General features: G+C 58.5%; 2 protein-coding genes across 3 annotated transcripts in view; one reads left to right on the top strand and one right to left on the bottom strand.

The window, feature by feature from the left end:
• The first annotated feature begins 2,363 nt into the window (after nucleotides 1-2,363).
• Nucleotides 2,364-10,169, top strand: DCAF15 (DDB1 and CUL4 associated factor 15). Its single transcript, XM_038567066.1, has 13 exons — nucleotides 2,364-2,519; nucleotides 4,203-4,300; nucleotides 4,391-4,526; nucleotides 5,234-5,340; nucleotides 5,424-5,563; nucleotides 5,660-5,830; nucleotides 7,721-8,155; nucleotides 8,244-8,335; nucleotides 8,414-8,542; nucleotides 8,637-8,722; nucleotides 8,945-9,049; nucleotides 9,136-9,251; nucleotides 9,625-10,169. Exons 1-13 carry the CDS (start codon nucleotides 2,388-2,390, stop codon nucleotides 9,678-9,680), a joined length of 1,803 nt encoding a protein of 600 aa, XP_038422994.1. The 5' UTR covers nucleotides 2,364-2,387; the 3' UTR covers nucleotides 9,681-10,169.
• An 82-nt stretch (nucleotides 10,170-10,251) lies between these two features.
• The window catches only part of RFX1 (regulatory factor X1), a 31,001-nt gene continuing 20,975 nt past the window's right edge, over nucleotides 10,252-20,277 (bottom strand). For both annotated transcript variants that reach the window (XM_038567062.1, XM_038567061.1), the window contains exons 10-22: nucleotides 18,293-18,671; nucleotides 16,429-16,610; nucleotides 15,282-15,401; nucleotides 15,078-15,193; nucleotides 14,758-14,876; nucleotides 14,542-14,651; nucleotides 14,088-14,239; nucleotides 13,900-13,997; nucleotides 12,737-12,886; nucleotides 12,421-12,629; nucleotides 11,916-12,069; nucleotides 11,791-11,836; nucleotides 10,252-11,678 (exon numbers count right to left, since the gene is read on the bottom strand). In XM_038567062.1, coding sequence (XP_038422990.1) covers nucleotides 11,509-11,678; nucleotides 11,791-11,836; nucleotides 11,916-12,069; nucleotides 12,421-12,629; nucleotides 12,737-12,886; nucleotides 13,900-13,997; nucleotides 14,088-14,239; nucleotides 14,542-14,651; nucleotides 14,758-14,876; nucleotides 15,078-15,193; nucleotides 15,282-15,401; nucleotides 16,429-16,610; nucleotides 18,293-18,671 — 2,005 coding nt within the window. In that variant the 3' untranslated portion in view covers nucleotides 10,252-11,508. The remainder of the gene's footprint in view (nucleotides 11,679-11,790; nucleotides 11,837-11,915; nucleotides 12,070-12,420; nucleotides 12,630-12,736; nucleotides 12,887-13,899; nucleotides 13,998-14,087; nucleotides 14,240-14,541; nucleotides 14,652-14,757; nucleotides 14,877-15,077; nucleotides 15,194-15,281; nucleotides 15,402-16,428; nucleotides 16,611-18,292; nucleotides 18,672-20,277) is intronic.

Below are 20,277 nucleotides of genomic sequence, written 5' to 3'. Positions count from 1 at the left end.
CCAGAGAGTGTCGTGTACTCTTCACGTCATATCAGAGGTCCATGCAGATGACTCATTGCTGTGATGATAATGTAATGTTGGTTGAGGTAGTATCTGCCAGGTTTCTCCGCTGTCAAGTTACTTTTTGCCTTTTCCATACTTTTATTCCTTAGAAACAAGTCACTAAATCCTGCCCACACCCAATAAGGTGAGTTAAGCTCCACCTCTTGAAAGGAGTAATAGCATACATTGTGTGGACATTTTTTTTTTTTTTGAAAGAGAGAGTGAGAGAGAGAGAGAGCACTTGATCCCACAACCCTGAGATCATGACCTGAGCAAAATCAGGAGTTGGACACCTAACCTAGTAAGCCACCCAGGCACCCCTGTGGACATATATTCTTAAAAATCCAGTAATTAATAAATATTTCAGGAGAGATGCTTTTATGGTAAGCAAATGTCCCATTTCTCCTTAAAGTTTCATCCAGTAATTTTAGCACTCATTAATAGATCTTGCCTGCTGCAATTATAACCATGTTGTTTGCCTGATAATGATTTTCTATTTCCCTCATTCCTTTTTTACCTTTTTTTTAAGATTTATTTATTTATTTATTTATTTATTTATTTATTTATTTATTTATGATAGACAGAGAGAGAGAGAGGCAGAGACACAGGAGGAGGGAGAAGCAGGCTCCATGCCAGGAGCCCGACGTGGGACTCGATACCGGGACTCCAGGATCGCGCCCTGGGCCAAAGACAGGCGCCAAACCGCTGAGCCGCACCCAGGGATCCCCTCTTTTTTACTTATTAATTGCACATCTTCTATATGGATGGGTGTTCTCTTTTCCCTCATTTTTTATTCAATCATTTATTTATACCAGTATGGACTGATTGGTATTTATTTAATTCTTTGGATCACAATGATCTTTTATTGTTAGTTTTTTTTTTGTTTTTGTTTTTGTTTTAAGTAATCTCTTCACCCAACACAGGGCTTGACTTCCAGGCCCTGAGATCAAGAGTTGCATGCTCTACCCGCTGAGCCAGTGAGGCGCCCTATGGATCACAATGATCTTTTAACTCTCATATCAGATTCCATCATTTACTAAAAATCTCCAGAGACTTCTCTTTATGCTTAAAAGTAAAATCCAACTCTCTTGCTTACCAACACTCCCTGCCTGCTTTCTGGTGCTTTGTCTCTTTTCCTTGCTCATTTCTACTTTGGCCCAACTGGCCTTTTTGTGGTCTCTCGGTCAAGCCACCCTCATCCCTCTGAAGGCTTGGCCTTTCCTAGAATATTCCTCTTCCTCACCTGCACAGAGCTCCTCTTTGATTGCCTTGAGCAGCCTTCTTCCTTTCTTTTGATTTCTAATCCTTGCTGGAATTAGGTATCCGAAATCTATTTCCTTCTTTATCATCTGTCTTGTTCACCAGCGTCTAGAACACAGTAGGTGCTCAATAAATATTGACTAAATGAATGCATGAGGCTGGAAGAACGTGAAGAGCAAGATCCATTCACTTCCTCCCTGATTATAGTCACAGTTGAGGTGTACGCATGTCAGGTACTCAGCACACTACACTGTAAGCCCCTAAGTTTCATCCTGTGTAAAATGACATAATAAAAGAACCTATTTACAACTGTTGGTAAGATTAAATGATCAAATGCACATGAAGACGATACTCATAGCAGACATTCAACAATCGTCATTGTTAATGACGATTAATATAATAATCATTATTATTACTGTCATCTGTAAAAGGGGCACAACACCGACCTACGATGTAGAATTACTGTAAGCTCAGAACCGTGGCTACCATGGTGTAAAGCGCTATACAAGCGATCCATGCGATCATTATCATCATCATCATCCCACCAGGCCGCCCGCAGGCGATCTGAAAGAGGTTTTCATCGAATCTCATGCTTTTTTGCAAATCCCTTTCGTAGGCCTGGCCGGGCGGCCCCAGGATACTCGCTAGGCCTCCGCGCTTTCGGAGAGGAGGCTGTGGGGACTCCGGCCCGTGTGGACCACGGGCTCCGGTCGCCCCGCCCACGGGCCTGGACCGCCTGCCGTCTCCATGGAAACCCACCAGCCGCAGGGGGGCGTGACGCCGCCGAGAGGGATGGGGGCCCTCGCCTATCGGGTCACAGTCATCTCCGCCCGGGGCGCAAACGGGGCCTCTGACGGGTGCGTCCTTGCGGAAAGGCGGGAACACGGCGGCGAACCACGGGGGTTGTACCGTCCCCACCAATCAGGGGCCGCGCTGGCTGTGACGGACGGGCCTAGCGGGAAGAGGCCCCGAGTGCGGGCCGCCACCCAACCGACCGGCCGCAAGGCCGAGAGAGGGCCAATGAGGAGGCGGCGGGGGTGGGACCAAAAGGCCGGTTGCTCCGGAAGTGGAGGGAGGGGGTGAAAATGGCGCCCAGCTCGAAATCGGAGCGGAACAGCGGGGCCGGGAGCGGCGGCGGCGGCCCCGGGGGCGCTGGGGGGAAGCGGGCAGCGGGGCGGCGGCGGGAGCACGTCCTCAAGCAGCTGGAGCGGGTCAAGGTGAGGCCTGGAGCCTGGGAGGGGCGCGCCGCAGGGTGGGGAGAAGGGACGAGGGAGGCGGAGGGAGGGAGGGCGTTCGCGGGGCGAGGGGTTGGGGGCGGAGCCCCGGGGGAGGGGGCTCGGGGGAAGGGGGCTGGGCGGGGCCCGGGGGGAGAGGGTCGGGGGGAGGGGGCTGGGACGCGGTTTGGGATGGAGGGGGCTGGGGGCGGGGTCCGGAGGAGGGGGCTTGGATGGAAGGGCTGCGGGCTTAAGGAGGAGGGGGGCGGTCCAGGGTCAGACTCCTTTTTCAAACCCCTGCTCCCGTGGCCCCTCCGTTCCGGAGCCTTCCCGCCCCCTTGGCGGAGCGTCTGCTCCCGGCTTTGGGCTTCCTCTGCCTAGTGTTCCTCTGTCCCGGCTCTGACCGCTCCGCAGCCGGGAGTTCCTGTACCTGGGTCTGCCTCCCCCATTGAATGGGAGGGACCTCCTTGGAGAAAGCCCGGTCTTCCCCCTCGGACTGGGAGCGCCCCGAGCAGGGCTCTGAGGTCTCCATCGGACTGTAAGCTCACAGTGCACCAGCATATCTGCCCCCCGTCGGTTTGGGAGCTCTGCTGTCAGGTCAGCGGCAGCCTGGCCAGAACTGTATCCCCGTGGATGGGGAGAGCGCCTTCTCCATTAGGCTGGGAACTCTGTGAGGGCAGCGCCGCGTCTCCTTCTGAGAGGTCCTGGGGCAGGGACAGTCTCCGCCTTCAGCCTGGTTGTTCCCTGGGTTGGGCTGTGGCTCCACCCTTAGCTTGGAGGCTCCCCGGACCGGGATTGTGTCTCCCTTGTCAGCCTGGGCCTCTCCGGTAGGGCTGTTCCATCAGACTAGGATCTCCTTGAGGAGTGGGCTGTCTCCCCCATCTGCTAGGGAGCTCCCCAAATAGATCTCTTTCTCATCGCACTGCGCTCTGTACAACTCTTGGTTTAAGGCCAAGGATCTCACTCAGACTGGCCTGTACAACTCAGGGTGCACTGATCCCCCACTACCCAGCTTGTGCCTGCCTGCCCCCCCCCAACTCCTCCCCCACACCCACTACAAATCTTTCCTTTAAGTTTTTGGGATGAGGGATTCGGTTAGAAGGTGGCCAGGTTAATTGAGAAGGGGGAAGTGGGCAGGAATTGGAAGGTCACTGGTCAGCCCCACCCTTCTGCCTCAGAGGGTCCCCAGCCGAGGCCAGGGCTGTCCCAAAGGTCCTGAGCACCCTGTGTGTAGGGTCATAGGTGAGGGACAGGTGAGTGCAGTTGGTCAAGCCTCCTTAGTGGTCGAGGACACCTGCAACTCAGTGCATCCTGAAGCAGCCTTCAGGAAGGCAGCCAGTGGCCCACTGTGACCCATGGGTGACTGGGGAACCTTCCCCAGGGAGATAATGCCAGTGCTGGCCCTTAGAACCTGGGTGCTTGGGGGAAGAGGGGCTCTGAGGCTGAAGAGATGTGAGGTTGGGAGGGTGGCATGGGTCCCTGGTGGAGGGGAGGCTCAAGTGAGGCCCAGGTGATCCATCTTCCCCAGCTATTTCCACCTTCCAGAGTTTGGACCACTCTTGACCGTCATGGTTGTCAGGAAGTGGGCTGTGTGTCTGGGCCAGACCCTGGGGGTGCTACTCTGCTTTAGGTGAGGGGACTGGGGAGGTGACAGTGCCTCAAGAGCCAGGGCTGCCCCTTCCCCAGATCAGTGGGCAGCTCTCCCCTCGCCTCTTCCGGAAGCTGCCGCCCAGGGTCTGCGTCTCCCTCAAGAACATTGTGGACGAGGACTTTCTCTACGCAGGGTGAGGCTGCGGGGCTGGGGCAGGGGCTGGTGGGCGGTGGGGGCGCAATAGGCTGGTCCTGACCTGGCCATTCCCCCCCACCCCTCACAGACACATCTTCCTGGGCTTTTCCAAGTGCGGCCGGTACGTTCTTTCATACACCAGCAGCAGTGGGGATGACGACTTCTCCTTCTACATCTACCATCTGTATTGGTGGGAGTTCAACGTGCACAGCAAACTCAAGCTGGTAGGGCTGGGCCCAGGGCTGGGCTGTCCCTTCCAGCAGGTGACCCACAGGTCCCATCACTCCCCGAGCCTCTGCTTCCTTGTCCATAGAGTGGGGAAACTACTCCATGTGTTAGGTCAAACCTGATGTGAAATTGCCGTTTTCATAGTTGAAAGCGGGTAAACAGCAGCACTTTCTTGTGACTCAACTCAGTATATATAGCCTGTAAGAAGGAAACGGCAGGCTCAGGCCAGGTGGGACCCGTTAGGTTTGCTAGCTCCTTCACTTCACCCTGACTTTGACACCTTGACCTACCCCTCCCCCCACTCCAGGAGGTGAGTGCTGTTACTTCAGTTTCTACGTGTGCTCAAAGAGGTGAACAGGTTTCAGGGTGAACAGCACTTGGAACTGCTGTGTCTGGCAGAGTCTGATTTCTTGGGGCAGGGCTCCCATCAGCCCCCCCCCCCCCCCCGGGCTGGGCTGGCCTCCCTGATTCCCCTGCTTGTAAGGGGAGCCTGCCCAGCCTGTTCTTGGGAATGCAGAGTGGGGTGGTGTAGGGGCTGCTTGGGACTCCCTGGCTGGAGCCAGAAACACCCCTAGCCCCCCAAAAGGTTGCTCCTGCCAGCTCAGCCCCAGCTCCCATTCCAGCCCAGCGTCATGTGGCTTTGGGCCCCCTGCCACCCTCCACCCAACCCGCTCAGACCCCATACCCTGAACTTGCTGCTCAGGTCCGGCAGGTGCGGCTCTTCCAGGACGAGGAGATCTACAGCGACCTGTACCTGACCGTGTGTGAGTGGCCCAGCGATGCCTCCAAGGTCATTGTCTTCGGCTTCAAGTAAGACTTGGGGACACGGAAGGCCTGGGGACACGGGAGGGGCGGTGCATGGGCCAGGCTGCTGAAGGTGTGCTGGCCCCTAGCACCCGCTCAGCAAATGGGATGCTCATGAACATGATGATGATGAGTGACGAGAACCACCGGGACATCTACATCAGCACTGTGGCGGTGCCGCCACCAGGCCGCTGCGCTGCCTGCCGCGAAGCCAGCCGGGCCCATCCAGGTGAGCGCCTGGGGACCTTGGGGTGCAGGCTGGGGTGCAGGCTGCCTCCCTGCCCCGAGGCCACAAGTGAACCTGTGTGGCATGTGTTAACCGCAGGTGACCCGAGTGCGCAGTGCCTGCGGCACGGCTTCATGCTGCACACCAAGTACCAGGTGGTCTACCCCTTCCCCACCTTCCAGCCTGCCTTTCAGCTCAAGAAGGACCAGGTGGTGCTGCTCAACACCAGCTACTCTCTGGTGGCCTGTGCCGTCTCGGTCCACTCAGCAGGTAGGCCCCCCCGGGTCTGATGATAGGCCCAGTACGTGCTGGGAGCCTCAGAGCTCCTGGTCCCCTGTCTCCGCCTAGCCTCCCTCCGGGGGTGGTCCTGTTACTACCCCATGTAACAGATGAGGAGGACGAGGTATGGAGAGGTGACATCCCTTGTCCAAAATCACACAGCTGGAAAGCAGGACTGTTGAATCCAGAGCTAGCTGTGTTCCACCCCAGCACTGTCCACTAGAACTTTCTGCAGGGCTGGGATGGTCTATATTTGCTGTGTCTGCTATAGCTGCCCCCATTAGCCACTTGAAAGCAGCTTGTGTGACCAAGGAACTGAGTTTTTAATTTCAGTTCTTTTTGGTTGAGTTTCAATAGCCACATGTGGCCACAGCTACCATGCTGGACAGTACAGTGTTCTTTTCAAAAATTTAAAATTTCAAGGAGTGAGTGGTCAGTGGACATGTGGCTGTCGTGCGTCTTTGGAAATAGGAAATATGCCAGTGAAGATCACAGGGTGATGTCCCTTGACGGAGTGCTCAGCATTAAGAAGCTGATAATGCTACCGGCTGGTGGTGATGTGGGGCCCTGGGTCTCCCTTGTACTCTCAGGGCCACATGGCAACAGTGTGACTACAGCCCCGCTGTCCTGCGCCTGGTTGTGTCCGAGGCTCTGGGGGCTGCCTACTGTCTATTCTTGGGGATCGGGGAGGTAGGACAAGGCGGGTATTCTCTTGGATCAGCAGTCCCAGTGGGCACCCCAGCATGCATGTCCATGGAGCATGCCTTCAAGACATGCTCGAATGCAAAAGAAACGAAAGGAGATCTATGGCCAGATAATGATACCACTTATGTATAAATTAAAAATATATTCCAGTTTTGCAAGAGCCCAGTCAAATACAAAGATATCCACCAACTACAATAAAATGGTTGCCTCTGGGAGAAGAAGGGGAGTGGACATGAAAAGAGAATTAAATGTGTATATAACTAAGATCACAAATCAGCAAGGGCCAGAATGCCTTCTGCCTAGGCCCATCCAGGGAGCCCTGGCCCTGGCCACCTGGGCCACTGTACACAAGGCCCTGCCCCTCATCAAGCTGCAAGCCCCCAACAAGCCAGGCCTAGCCAAGGCCCATACCCCATGTACCTGTGGCTGTGGGTCCCTGTAGGAAGGGTCGTGTGGGACAGGACTCAGCTGCGTGCAGTCGGGGCTGATGGGGGCACTGTCACCTGTACCTAACACTCACCTCACCGTAGGCGTATTGTCTTGCAGTGTGGCCTTGGCCAAGTTTCTCTCTGAGCCTTTGTCCCTAGTCTCCGGACACAGCTCCTACCCTCCCAGCATTGATGGTGGGGGGCCCCACGGAGGTGGTGAAGGGAGAGCTCCAGCTCCCGGCGGTGCTGCTCAGTGAACTTGTCGGGGTCGTCCATGCTGAGCCCACATTCCCCAGAGGGGGAACTGGTCCCTAGTCAGGCAGACACAGACGGAGGCCTGGGATTTGGCTGCTCTGTGCCCAAGCCAGCTTGATTCCCGATGGGGCGATGGATGGCTGTGTAGTAAACTCAGACTTCAGTGATTTTTACCTTTTGTCGCTATAGACTGTCAGCTTCCCAAGGGCAAGGATTTTTGTATCTTGTTCACTTGTGTCCTCAGCGTGTGGCATTTGGTAGATGCTCCAAATTGAAGCCTGAATGTGGTATTGATGCGCATGTGTGTGTATAGGCCTTTTCCCCTTCTGAATGTTTCAGACTGATCTTTGAACATAAGTTAAGTCCTCTAGAAGGGTCTCTTCAAGGTGGATCTCTAAGAATCACCCCTGGGGTGGTAGGGAGGTTGGCAGTGTCCCAAACTTGAACTCGCCTGTTGACCACCCCCCACCTGCCTCCCCTCTTTTCGTTCCAGGCGAGAGCAGCTTCTGCCAAATCCTGTATGACCACACCACCTCCCCGCCGGCCCCTCCCAGCCCCCCTGGGCCCCAGAGCCCCGAGGTGCCCCCCGCCCTCCCCAGCCCCTGCCCTGAAGCAGCTCCCGCCCGGCCCCCCGGGGCCCCCGAGCCATCGCCTGCCATCGCCAAAGCCAAGGAGTTTGTGGCTGACATCTTCCGCAGGGCCAGAGAGGCCAAGGGAGGGACCTTGGAGGAAGCCCGGCCACCCCCGTGCCCGGGGCCCTCAGGCAGCCGCTGCCGCCTGCCCTCCGAGCCCCTGGCCCCAGGCGGGGAGGTGGTACCCCGAGATAGCCCCCCCGCGGCAGAGGCACCAGCTCCAGAGCCTGGTTATGTCAACTACACCAAGCTGTATTACGTGCTGGGGTCCAGCGAAGGGACAGAACCGGAGGACGGTGAGCGGGCAGGGCCCGAGGTGTGGGAGGCCAGCCAGAGGGGCCATCAGCCCCACCCCACCCCTACCCCCACCTCCTGTTCCCTCAGAGTTCGAGGATGACAAGATCTCCTTGCCCTTTGTGGTGACCGATCTCCGTGGCCGCAACCTGCGGCCCATGCGGGAGCGGGCTGCCGTCCAGGTTGGTGCCAGTCCGGGGGCAGCCCCTGGGGAGCCTGCCGGCGTGGCAGGTGATGCAGCCCCCCACCCCCACCCCCAGGGTCAGTACCTGACGGTGGAGCAGCTCACACTGGACTTTGAGTACGTCATCAATGAGGTCATCCGCCATGACGCCACCTGGGCCCACCAGTTTTGTTCCTTCAGTGACTATGACATTGTCATCCTAGAGGTGGGCCCTGGGAGGGGACGGGGTGGGCCCAGGGCCCCTCTCTTCTGGGTGTCACTCAATAGCTGTTACTGCCATCCCCACCCACCCACTCCAGGTCTGCCCGGAAACCAATCAAGTCCTCATCAACATTGGCCTGCTGCTCCTGGCATTCCCGTCCCCAACTGAGGAGGGCCAGCTCCGGTGAGTGAGCAGGGATGCCCCTCACTTGCCAGCAGGCAGCCACACTCACATACTTAAGTGGGGGTGGGCAAGTGGGGATGTGAGACGACCTCCCCTGCCCCCAGAACCTGGATCGGGCACTCCATTCCTGCTCCAAAGACAGAAATCCCCAAGTCGCCTGGGTCCCAGCTGCAGGACCCATTGGTCCCATCCCTTTCTCCTTTGCCCCCCACCCTGCTGCAGACCAAAGACCTATCATACCAGCCTCAAGGTGGCATGGGACCTCAACACAGGCATCTTCGAGACAGTCAGTGTAGGCGACCTCACCGAGGTCAAGGGCCAGACCAGGTGAGGTGGGGCTGGGGCAGGGGCCGAGGGCCAGGGACTGGGGAGGGTGGCCTGGGTGATGAGAGCCCTCACCCCCTTGCCCTCAGCGGCAGTGTCTGGAGCTCATACCGCAAGAGCTGCGTCGACATGGTCATGAAGTGGCTGGTGCCTGAGAGCAGTGGCCGCTATGTCAATAGGATGACCAACGAGGCGCTGCATAAAGGTAGGCTCCATGACCTGTTGACGGTCAGAACTAAGGCCCTTATCTGGTGCTATGCCAGGCCTAGAGCAGGTGCGATTCATATATTCCTGAATGGAGTCCACTGGCCATGCTAGTGGATACCAGGTAACTGGGGTGAAGGAAGGGCTGGCTCAGAGGGGACCTGGCAGGTGTGGCACCTGGGGACCCCCAGCCAGTCCATTCATTTGCTCTGTAGATGTCTACTGGGTGGCTGCAGGTGGGAGGCCCACAGGGTAACTCAGGGTCACTGCCTTCTGGAACCTGGGGCCCAAGTCCAGTCAGGGAAAGAGGCACCCCTGCCCCCACCAGCCTGGGCCTGCAGACTCCGAGGCTCACCCCTGACCCTTCCCTGCAGGGTGCTCACTGAAGGTTCTGGCGGACAGTGAGCGATACACATGGATTGTGCTGTGAGGGCCCGGCCGCTCTGGACACTGACTCCAACTACCTCCGCGGCCTGGGAGCTGGCCGCCTCCCTGGCAGCCTCTCCCCGGCTGGCCGGCCCACCGATGCCCGACTGATGAGCGGCACTCGTGTTAGGCTGCGGGGAAGGGGGCTGGGCGGGGCAGCCCCTGGTGGCCCGAGAGTCTGGACGCTTCTTATTTATGCCTATTTAAGTTGGGAAGGGGCAGAGGGAGGGAGCCCCCTGCCCCACCAGCCTCAAGCGCCCATCTTCACCCTGCGCTGGGCACAGGCCCTCGTTCTCTGCGCCTCTGCCCCCTTTCCTTGGCTACAGCTGTGGACATTACCCCCCTCCCCCTCAGGGAGGCCAGTTGGACCTCCTTGTCCTGCCCTGCCCGCCCCAGCCTCCCCACTCACCCGACACTGAGGTGGCCAGCCTCGTGGCCATCCCCTCCCCCTGCCCGTCCTTCCTCTTCATGTAATAAATGTTTTATTTCTGAACCTCCCTCAATTCCCTTTCCTGCCGCTCGGGGCCCAGCTGGAGCCCCCAGCCCCAAGGCCCCTCGAGTCAGCAGCAGCCACGTATCACAGCGGAATTTATTGTGTTTTAAGAAAGACTACAAAAAGGTAGAAAACAGCTCGGCACACTAGACTACCACACGCGTGGACACTTTCACGGCCAGGAGGGGGGGGCCCCGAGGGAGTGGGGAGGGGAAGTAGGGGGGGCCACCCCAAAAGCTGTAGCACGCGGAGCACACAAAATAGTGATTTTTATACAATAGGTCAGATTTTTTTTTTCTTTTTTCTTTTTTTTTTTTGCTGTTTGCCATAAACATCTATCTCACAGGTTGAAGACACTGAGAAAACCGGAACAGATAAGGCCATGATGGTTGGAAAAAAACCAACAAGTTACCAACTCCGCTCAGGCGGCTCACAAATCGCACAATAGTCATGTGGGGGGCGGGTCGCACTGCACGGAGGAGGAGCACAGTCTCCCGGGAGAGAAGGAGCACAGAGGTTCCATTACAAACCAGAGGCGGGTGACCTGGGGCACTGGGGTCTTGGATCTGAGGGAGCTGAGCCCCCAGCCTGGGCCAGGACAGGCGGGCACTTATGGGCCCCACTGCCGGCAGCAGGCCCCTAGGGGCTCCCAGGTCCAGCCCAGCCTGCTGCTCTTTGGAAGCTGGAGGCAGTGCCCCCTGCTGCCCTCCCCCCAACCAGGCTGGGCAGTGCCCCCCTCGAGGGCTGCGGGGCAAGGGAGGGCCCAGCTCTGGAGAAGATGCGACACCCACGGCTTTAATTGCACTTATACCAAGGAGTAGGGAGCGGTGGGGTTGCTGGGGGAGGGGTCCCGGGGCTGCTGCTGACAGTGGGGGTCCCCAGGTGACGCCCACCTGTGCCCACCTGGGGCTCAGGGTTGGGCCCGGGACAGACTGTGCAAAGCCAGCGAGCTGAATAAGTTAACGGTTCCACAGGGGAGGGGGGCCTGCCTGCCTGCCCCCCCGGGATGGCGGGAGGGAGGGTGGGGCTGGAGGAGGGAGATGCTGAGGCCTTGGGGGGGCCAAGGAGCCTAGCTGGCTGTCCCACGGGGCACCTGGGCACGGCGGCGGGTTCCTTAAGGCACGTCTTTGTGTCAGTTTGCAGCTGCGGCTCCGCCCGGCCCTGTGATTGTGCCGGCCCCACTGGGGGCGGGGACCCCCTAGCCTTCCCTGTCTTGGAGGCCCCCTCCCGGCCCTGGCCGAGGCTGGAACGGTGACGGCAAAGCCACAGAAGCTGTGAGGGACCCTGGAGTGGACGGGCGGCGGGGGTGGGGCGGGCGGGGCGGGGGAGGCCGCGGGGCTTAGCTGGAGGGCAGCGCCTGCACGAAGAGGCCACGCGCGTCTGTCCGTGCCAACTTGGCCGGCGGCTCCAGGGCGTCAGGGCCCAGCGCGGGCGACTCGCCGCCGGCCGCCAGCGAGATGTCCTGCGGCAGCTCATCCTCGCTCTCCTCCTCCTCTTCCTCCTCCTCGTCTGAGGCACACAGAGCGGGGGCCCGGCTCAGCGGGGGGCGCCGCCTCCACCCCCCCCCCCCACAGACATACACAGTCAGCCGCCCGGAGGCCTCGAGACACGCCCCGCCTACCTTTGTCCGGGTCTAGGGGGTTCAGCGAGGTGGTCAGGTTGGCGAACTGCAAGGAGGCAAGACAGGGAGTGAGGATCCCGCCGAGGGGCGCCCCGCCCGCGCCCTCCGAGCCCCGCCGCGCGCACCTCGCCCATGACCGCGATGGGGGTCTCGCCCTTGGCCTGGGCCACGCGGTGCTCGATCAGGTAGTACATGTACTCGTCGTAGAGCAGCCGGATGAGGTGGAAAGAACCAAAGCTGGCAGCGCTGCGCAGGGTCAGGTCCCGGATCACCATGGAGCTGTGGGCGGCGGCGGAGAGGAGGCCATGAGGCCCGGGGCGCCCCCCGCCCGCCCTCCGGGCCTCGAGGCCCCGGCGCGCCAGCAAACCCAGCTACCCCGGCCCGCACTGGCTTCCCAAGCGCGGCCATCGTGAGAGCTTAGGGGCTTCGCCCTGCCCACGGCCGAAAGGGCCTCCGCCTTGGTGAAAGCAATCCTGCGCCCCAAGGAAGCCGAGGAGGGGGTCTTCTCGGGCCCCACTTTCCGCGAGGAGGCGTGGCCTCCGTGATCCCGCGTTGGCCCGCCCCAGAGAGGAGGAGCCGCCCGAGGCCCCGCCCTCTCCCGCGCGGGCCGCCCGCAGAGCCAGAGCGCACCTGTAGAAGGACCACTTGAGGAGGAAGAGCTTGGCGGCCTTGGGGAAGCCGGCGCTGCCCTGGTAGGGCTTGAGCACCTGGCTCACGACGCCGTCCAGCCAGGCCGCCCACTGCTCCAGCGAGTTCTGCTGCTGCAGGGTCACCTTGAAGTCCTGCTCCAGCCGCTGCACCACGCGGTCCTCGCAGCGGCACACCCACGAGGCCTGCTCCTGGAGTACAGCGGGCAAGTGCTCAGCCGCCGCCCCGGGCCGCCCCGCCCTCACCTGCGCCGTCCCGCGCTCACCTGCCCTGTCCACCTGCCCTGTCCGGCGCTCACCTGCACGTTGGCGAAGTCCACGCGGTTGAGGTCGCTCAGCATCTGGTTGATCTGCGCGGTGTTCTGCAGCACGGCCCGAGCCGCCTGCGCCAAGTGGTTGAGCGACGTGTAGCGTCGCAGCGTCTGCGCGAAGGCGCCGGCCGCTGCCACCTGCGGGGCAGGGGTGGGGGTGTGCGCGTGTGCTTGCGGCTGGCGCTGGTGCGGAACCCACCCCCCACCCCCCACCCCCTCAGCCCTGCTCCACCCGCTGCAGGTGCAACTTCTAGGAGCCTTTCTTTCTCCTAAAAGAGAAGGTTGTACCTCATTGCTTTGGTTGACAGATCAAGGGGTCGGGATTTTCAAACTTCGGGTGGACACCCAAAGTATGGGACCACAAAAAATTCGCGTAATGTGTCTGACCTGCATTATTATTAAGGATTAGGACACAACAGAAACCCTCAGAGGGCACCGCCTAGAAAGGGCAGTGCTTGCACTGTTATTCCCTTGAACATCAGGTTGGGCGGGGGGTGTGGTCCCTCTCAGTCGTTGCTGTGCTCACAGCATTGAGAACCGCGCTGCCACACAGTAGGTGCTCAATAAATAGATGCTGAATAAATGAATGAATGCATTTATTTATTCATTGGATCGAGCTTCTACTCCTTCCACCTCTCCACTGCACCCAGGGGTGAGGCCTCAGATGCCCAGTTCTGTGTAACTGTCTCATTTTAAGGACGACACCCCCCTTATCTTCCTTTTATTATTTTGCTCAAGAGCAAGCACATCACATCTAACTCCTCACATCAGAGTAGTTAGTGAATGTGCAGCATTGATGAAGAGTGCCGTTATTCTGTTCCCTCATAGATGCTGTTTTCTTTTTTTCCTATTGAAGCTGTCTGAAGAGAACTACTTCAAGTTGCATTTGGTTTTTATTTTTTCAAGATACTGTGTTGTGTACAAAAGACCACAAAGGGGTTGTGTTTCAGAAATGGGTACCTGAGGAAGCTGGTTTGTCAAAACAATACCCAAAGCTCACTCTGAGGAACAGGCAGGACAAATGCTATGGCCTGTATGGGGGACCATGGCCTTCAGCCCCCAGTTCCACAGGCAGGAGCTGGGCTGTGCACCCAGGCTGGCCAATCGGGCCCTCCCTGTAAGCCGGTGCCCAGCCCCCCATCTCCCCTCACCTTCACACGCAGCATCTCCTCAGGGATGTTCACCATGGCATGGGTGAGCCAGCTCTCCAGGCTCTTGGCAAAGTTCCGGATCGCTTGGGTCAAGGCACCTGCGAGGGGGGCAGCAAGGAGGGGCTGAGCAGGACGGTGGCGGGGTGGTAGGGTGGTGGTCAATGGTGGGGTGGCTGCTGTGTACTCACTGGGGATGGGCCGCAGTACGTCAGGGATGAGGATCTCCACCAGGCCCTGGTACAGCACGTTGTCACAGTGCTTGGTCCACTGCAGCACTGGCTCAAACTTGGAGAGGAGCACCAGGCTGGCCTTGGGCAGCCGCTTCTCAGCCTCATCATGCCTGTGGGCACCCGCCCCACCCCCCAGGTCAGATGGGGGAGGTCTTACACACAGGCCCCTGCCCACTGCAGGGAGGAAATGGCTTAGGGGGGCTGCATGTCCCATGCATGCAGGGGGCTGCATGTCCCCCACGCAGATACACAAGCATGCTTGGGAGCGGGAGTCAGGAGGCTGTGGGGACCACACCAACTGCAGGTTGCAGGCAGATGCACCCGCGGCCAAGGTCTGGCTGCCCTGGCCCTGGGTGCTGACTCTGCGGTGCCCCCCTCCTGCTCTCCTCCCCACTCCCACCGAGGGACTCACACGGCCAGCGGAGGTGCCTCGTTGGGCTGGCTGAGGTTGTACCTCCAGAAGGTTTTCCACAGCGTCTCCACCAGTGTGAACTGCAGGTTCACCATGACATCGACAATGGCCTGTTGGGGAGGCTGGGTGCTCAGGGATGTGCGGCGGGGTTGGTAGGGGGCAGAGCGGGCAGCATGCCCTCCCCTCGCCCCTGCCTGCTGGCCCAGCTGCCCCTACCTCACAGTGTTCCCGGTACAGGACCTGGAAGGCCTTGATGTCCCCAGGCCCGACGCCCTCAGGGAGCACTTTGCCCTGGAGGTCAAGCTCTGAGAAGTCAGGGAGACTCCGCGAGGCATCTGGAGGCAGGAGAGGACACCATGAGGGCTTTTACCCTCCACCTGCCTGCCCCCCTCAAGCCCCTCCCTGGGGTCTTATCAAGGTGTCCTCAACTTTCCTCATAAGCGGGGGTCTCCTGTGGGCAGTGGGTCATGGGGAGGCTCAGGGAAGGCAGATGAACCCCGGCCCGGCCCCCGCCCCATGGGCCAGGGTGCTCTCACCCAGGAACTGCTGGTACTGCTGGACCTGGGCGCTGATGTCGGACAGCCCGGTAGCCTGCTGCGGCCCCACGGCCACACCATTGGTCATGCCCTCCATCTTCTGGATAGGCTTGAGTCTGGGGAAGGAGAGGGTGGGGCGCTGAGACAGGCCAGCATGCCCTCCCCCACCCACCGGCACAGGCAAGAGCCGGCCCCCCCTCCTACCTCTGCTTCTGCGAGAAGGGCTGGCCCCGCATGGCCATGTGCTGCTGGTCCTCCATCAGTCGCAGCAGGGGCGAGCTGGCCTTGATGCGCAGGCCATAGTAGTGGTACTTGGAGTTACCCCTGGGAGGGAGGCAGAGGCTGAGAGCTCGGCTGGGGGGCGTCCAGTAGTCCACCAGGACCTTCATACCACACCTGCCTCCCCTGCTCGGGGGCCACACAGCTTGGGGGCAAGACCCATGTTCCACAGAGCCAGGGGTGCTGTGCTGGGGAAAGTACAGGGGCTGTGGGTGCCAAGAGAGGTCCCCTTGTACCAACTGAGTTCCAAGAAGACAGGGCCAGCCGTCTGGGGCACTCCTCAGCCTCCGATCCCGGCATGGAGCAGGAGCTCAACAGTACTTGTTGACTACTGTTATGACAATCTGCCAGGCACTGTTCTGAGCACTTAGCATATATAAATCCACGTGTCCCTTAGCTCTATCCTATGAAGGGTGCTTCTGGCATCCTCCAGGGACAGATGAGGAAACTGCGGCACAGAGAGATGTGGTACTTCGCCCATGGGTTATGCGTAAGTGAATGAGGTGACACCTAAGCCGGGACCTGGACTCGAGCGATGAGCAGGGCTCACCCCAGGGAGGTGTGAGGGTTGCGAAGGATTAGAATGGAAGGGTGGGCTCAGGGGAGGGCCCCTTGTTCCTTCCTACATAAATTCAGACTTGAAGGCCCTGATTAAGCACCAACTGTGGGCAGCTACCACACCCTCAAGGTAAGTGCATTTCAGCCCTGGAGGCCAGATCAGAAAGAAAAGAATAACCACAAAAGGCATGTGGGATAGTGCTCCATAGTAAGGAGGGAGAGCAAGCAGGGAAGGGGGGATGGGGAGTGTCAGGGAAGAGGGAGGTGGGAAGGCTTCAGTTTCAGTTAAGGAGGCCATGAGGGCATTTAAGTAAAGAGATGGAGAAAAGCACATGAAGGTGGAGTCACAGCTCATGCAAAGGTCCTGTGGTGGGAGCGTGGGGATGTCAGAGGAAAGGGCCAGTGGAGCTAGAGCAGAATGAGTAAGGGCATGAGAGGGATAGCTGCGGCCCTGGAGAACTTGGGGTGGGGGTGAGGGTGGGCCTTGCAGCTGTCGAGGGTGGCGGTGGCCCACCTGGTGCCAAGACGTCGGGTGCGCAGGCCCATGAAGACAGAGCGGATGAGCTTGCCAAAGGAAGCGGCGTTAACGGGCTCCAGCTTCTGCTCCTGGCAGTGCAGCAGGTAGTGGCAGTAGAGGGTGCTCCGCGGCAGGCTCACACCCTCCGCCGTCTCATAGTTGTCTAGGAGCCACTGAACCTGGGGCCGGACCAGGGACAGAAGAACACTAAGAATCACCTTCGTTTCTCGAGTACTCGTTGGTCAATGCTCTCTGTACCTATTTCCAATTGTGATCCTGAGAACCACACTGTAGGGCCCATCATATCATAATCACCGATGGGAACTACATCCCATGAATTCTCTAAAACTGCACTGTAGTTGCTGCCAACCACATGGGGCTATTTAAATTAATTAATACTGAGTGGAAAAATCCAATGTCAAAAGGTCATGTGGAGTATGATTCATAGAACATTCTCTAAATGACAGCATTCTAGAAATGGGGAACAGATTCGTGGTTGCGGGGGTGGGGGGGGCAGGAGGTGGTGGTTAGGGATGCCAGGAGGGAGGAGGGTGGGAGTTACTATAATGGGGGAGCAGGAGGGCGATCCTTGTGACATGGAACAGTTCTGCATCTTGACTGTAGTGGTGGTTTCCCAAATGTACACTCTGATGAGATGTAAGTAGACACCCACACTGGACCAAACCCAGTTTCCTGGTTGGATACTATACTGCAGCTATGAAAAATGTAACCAGTAGGGTAAGGGCGGGGGGTGGGCATAGGGATCTCCCTGTACTATTTTTGCAGCTTCCTTTGAAACTACAATTACATTAAAATAGTTTAAAGAAAAACAAACTCAATTCAGTTCCTTGGTGACCCCAGCCACATTTTAGGTACTCACTAGCGACATGTGGCCAGACGCCTCTCTATTGAACAGCACGGAGGAATATTTCCATCAATGGAAAATGCTTTATAGGACAGCATTGTTCTAGCACAGAATGTTTGCAAACTTCAGGTAAGGACCCGTTATGGGGTCATAAAATCAGGTAGGTCACAACCACATTAAAAAAAAAAAAAAAGGGATCCCTGGGTGGCGCAGCGGTTTGGCGCCTGCCTTTGGCCCAGGGCGCGATCCTGGAGACCCGGGATTGAATCCCACGTCGGGCTCCCGGTGCATGGAGCCTGCTTCTCCCTCGGCCTGTGTCTCTGCCTCTCTCTCTCTCTGGGACTATCATAAATAAATAAAAATTAAAAAAAAAAAAAAAAAAAAAGACTAGAAGCCATGCTGCACGGGAGTATAAGGGAGGGTCTGCTTGCTTTCCGAGAAGCTTCTGTTTTGGTTATGTGGTCCATGATGGGTTGCTATGCAAAGGGCGGTCTTAATATCACTCCAGACCCCAAGTTCCAAGAGGACAAGGACTACGAGGACTCCTCCCAGGACTATGAGGCCCTGACCCATCCACAGTCACAGAGCTAGTGGGGGGCTCTGCCCAAGTGACTCCATACAGCCTACCTCTGCGCAGAGTTTGTCTTGATGCCTTCAGATGGACAAAGAACCTTGCTCAGGGCCACTCCCCCCACGCTGGTGCCTGCCTCTCCCTCCCCTTGCTCTATACTCGCCATCATCAGTTATAATCACAGGAGACAACACTCTGTGAGGCACTGCTCTAGCAGCTTCATGCGTATTAGGTGAGGCCCAGAGAGGCTTGGGACCTGTCTGAGGCTACCAGTGAGGATTTGATCTCAGAATATCTTCATCTGAAGACTCTGGTACAATGGTTATGGTGGCTGATGGTGGCCACCAACCACCCAGCCCCATCACCTCCATCCAGTCCCCCTCCTCCCACCGCCTGCCTCTTCTGGGGCCCACGCTGGCACTTACGGTGGCTGGCGAGGCACGGGTGGTGTGGGAGTAGGACTGGCTGGCACTGCCCAGCATGTAGCCGCCCTGGATCACATAGGTGCCTGCTCCGCTGCTGCCGCCTCCGCTGCCGCCACCACTGCCACCACCCCCGCCGCCGCCTCCCCCACCGCCGCCACTGCTGCCACTGCTGCTGTTGCTGGCCCCACCTCCGCTGCTGGTGGAGCTGGTGACGACCTGGCTGCCGGACACATACATGGGCACAGAGCCGCTGCTGGCCACCGCCTGGGAGGTGGCGGGTGTGCTGACCTGGGCGGCTGTGCCCGCAGCTTCGTAGTAGCTGGTGCCCGCTGTCTGGGTGTACAGCGGCGTCTCCGGGTAGGGGTAGGTACTGGAGCGGCTGAGAGAGAAGCAGAGGAAGGAGTCAGAGGGCCAGAGCCTGACGGATGGGGCTCCTGGGGGGCGGGCCCCTCCCGGGAAGGGAGTGAGGAGCAGCAGCCCCAGCGCAGCCAACACCTAGTTACCTACACGGGACCAGGCACTGCCCTGAGTGCTTGGTGGGACACAGTTTCTCATTTCATTATCAAAGTGGCCCCTGGCATGGGAGTCCACATCTCAGGTGGGAAGAAGCCAACTTGGAATAGGCCACACACTCAGTCAATCCAAAACGAAACAAAACAAACAAACAAAAAACAATTATTGAGTACCTACTGTATGCTGGACACTGTTCTAGGCACCTTAGACCCAGCAGTGGGTAAGCAGAAAAGGCCCTGCCTGGGGGAGTTAATGTGGTGGGGAAGCCAGAGGAGAAGCAAGCATGAAGGTAAATCAAGGCAGAAGGTGGGCCTTGCCCAGGTGGTAAAAAATGCAGGAAGGTGCTGGAGAAAGGGGAAGAGCCACCCTGGGGAGTCATTCAGCGATGACTTTTGGAGTGCAGAGTACGTCCCTTTGAGGCAGCGACATAGCCTGCCCTGGAGCCTTCTCCCTAAGCCATCCCCGGACCGGAGTCAGACGATGCAGGCTCACGGCTGCAGGGTGAAGCAAGAGAGTGAAAACTGGGGTCCATCTTTAGAGGAAAGCTAAGTGAAAGGTGTCAGAATTCTACAGAGGGATGAGAGAGAAAGAGGAAGGTCCTGCCCAGAGAAGCAGCTCCAGAACATTCTGTCAGGTGAATGGAAGAGGTGGGGAAAGGAAAGGATGGGGTTTCCAGAAGAGTGGGGTGACCAGGCCCCATTTCATATCTCCATCTGCATCCGTGGGGGTGGAGGCCCGCGGAGGGGAGCAGGCCTCTCACAAGACAGCGCTGGGCACAATTTGGGTTTCTTGCCTTAGAAGGCACTGCTGGAGTCTCCCAAGGAAAGCAGGGGAAGGAGACTTGAAGGCCTCTGGGGCTCTGGGGGCAGCAAGGAGAGGTATGAGGGTGGGGGGTGGGGGAAGGTACGGTCACCAGAGCTGAGCACCCTGCCTGCTGGACACCAAGATGCAGCTCTTGACCAGAGCACCCTGGTCCAGATGGACTGAGCTGGCGCAGAGCAACCCTGACAGCATGGGACCCAAGCAGCCCCATCAAGTGCCCTCCACCCCACCCCCAGGCAGGGACCGCAGCCAGCCCAGCCCAGCCCAGCCCAGCCCAGCCCAGAGCCCCACTGAATGCTGACTGACTGACTGAATGAATGTGTGTGTCTCTAGTCACGGCCTAGATGGGGCCAGGGACAGAGGTGCAGGGGCTTTGGCCAGGGTGGGGATCCAGGCTGGCAAAGGGCTGGGAACCCAGTAAAAACCCACTGCAAGAGAGAAACAGAAGACACAATGCCGCTAACAACTTCACACAGCAGAAGAATCTGACGGCAATGATGGGCTACGTGCGATCACACATACTATAATCACGGAGAGTAGAATTCAAACGAAGCAAAGGACAGATGCTACCAAGGGAGGGAGAAGGAGCCAGCGTGGCACCACAAGGTCTGGGCTTGTGCCTCGGCTCCGCTTCTCACATCCCTAGAGGC

The sequence above is a fragment of the Canis lupus genome, chromosome 20 (genome assembly GCF_011100685.1).
Source record: "Canis lupus familiaris isolate Mischka breed German Shepherd chromosome 20, alternate assembly UU_Cfam_GSD_1.0, whole genome shotgun sequence".
Taxonomy (NCBI): Eukaryota; Metazoa; Chordata; class Mammalia; order Carnivora; family Canidae; genus Canis; species Canis lupus.
This window is presented reverse-complemented; position numbering and strand designations above follow the sequence as displayed.

What these genes read in the sequence shown, in the direction of transcription:
- DCAF15 (XM_038567066.1), top strand. Translation starts at nt 2,388, where the DNA reads ATGGCGCCCAGCTCGAAATCGGAGCGGAACAGCGGGGCCGGGAGCGGC. An exon ending in ATGACATTGTCATCCTAGAG is followed by an intron (nt 8,543 to 8,636) that starts GTGGGCCCTGGG and finishes CACCCACTCCAG; the next exon opens with GTCTGCCCGGAAACCAATCA. An exon ending in ACTGAGGAGGGCCAGCTCCG is followed by an intron (nt 8,723 to 8,944) that starts GTGAGTGAGCAG and finishes ACCCTGCTGCAG; the next exon opens with ACCAAAGACCTATCATACCA.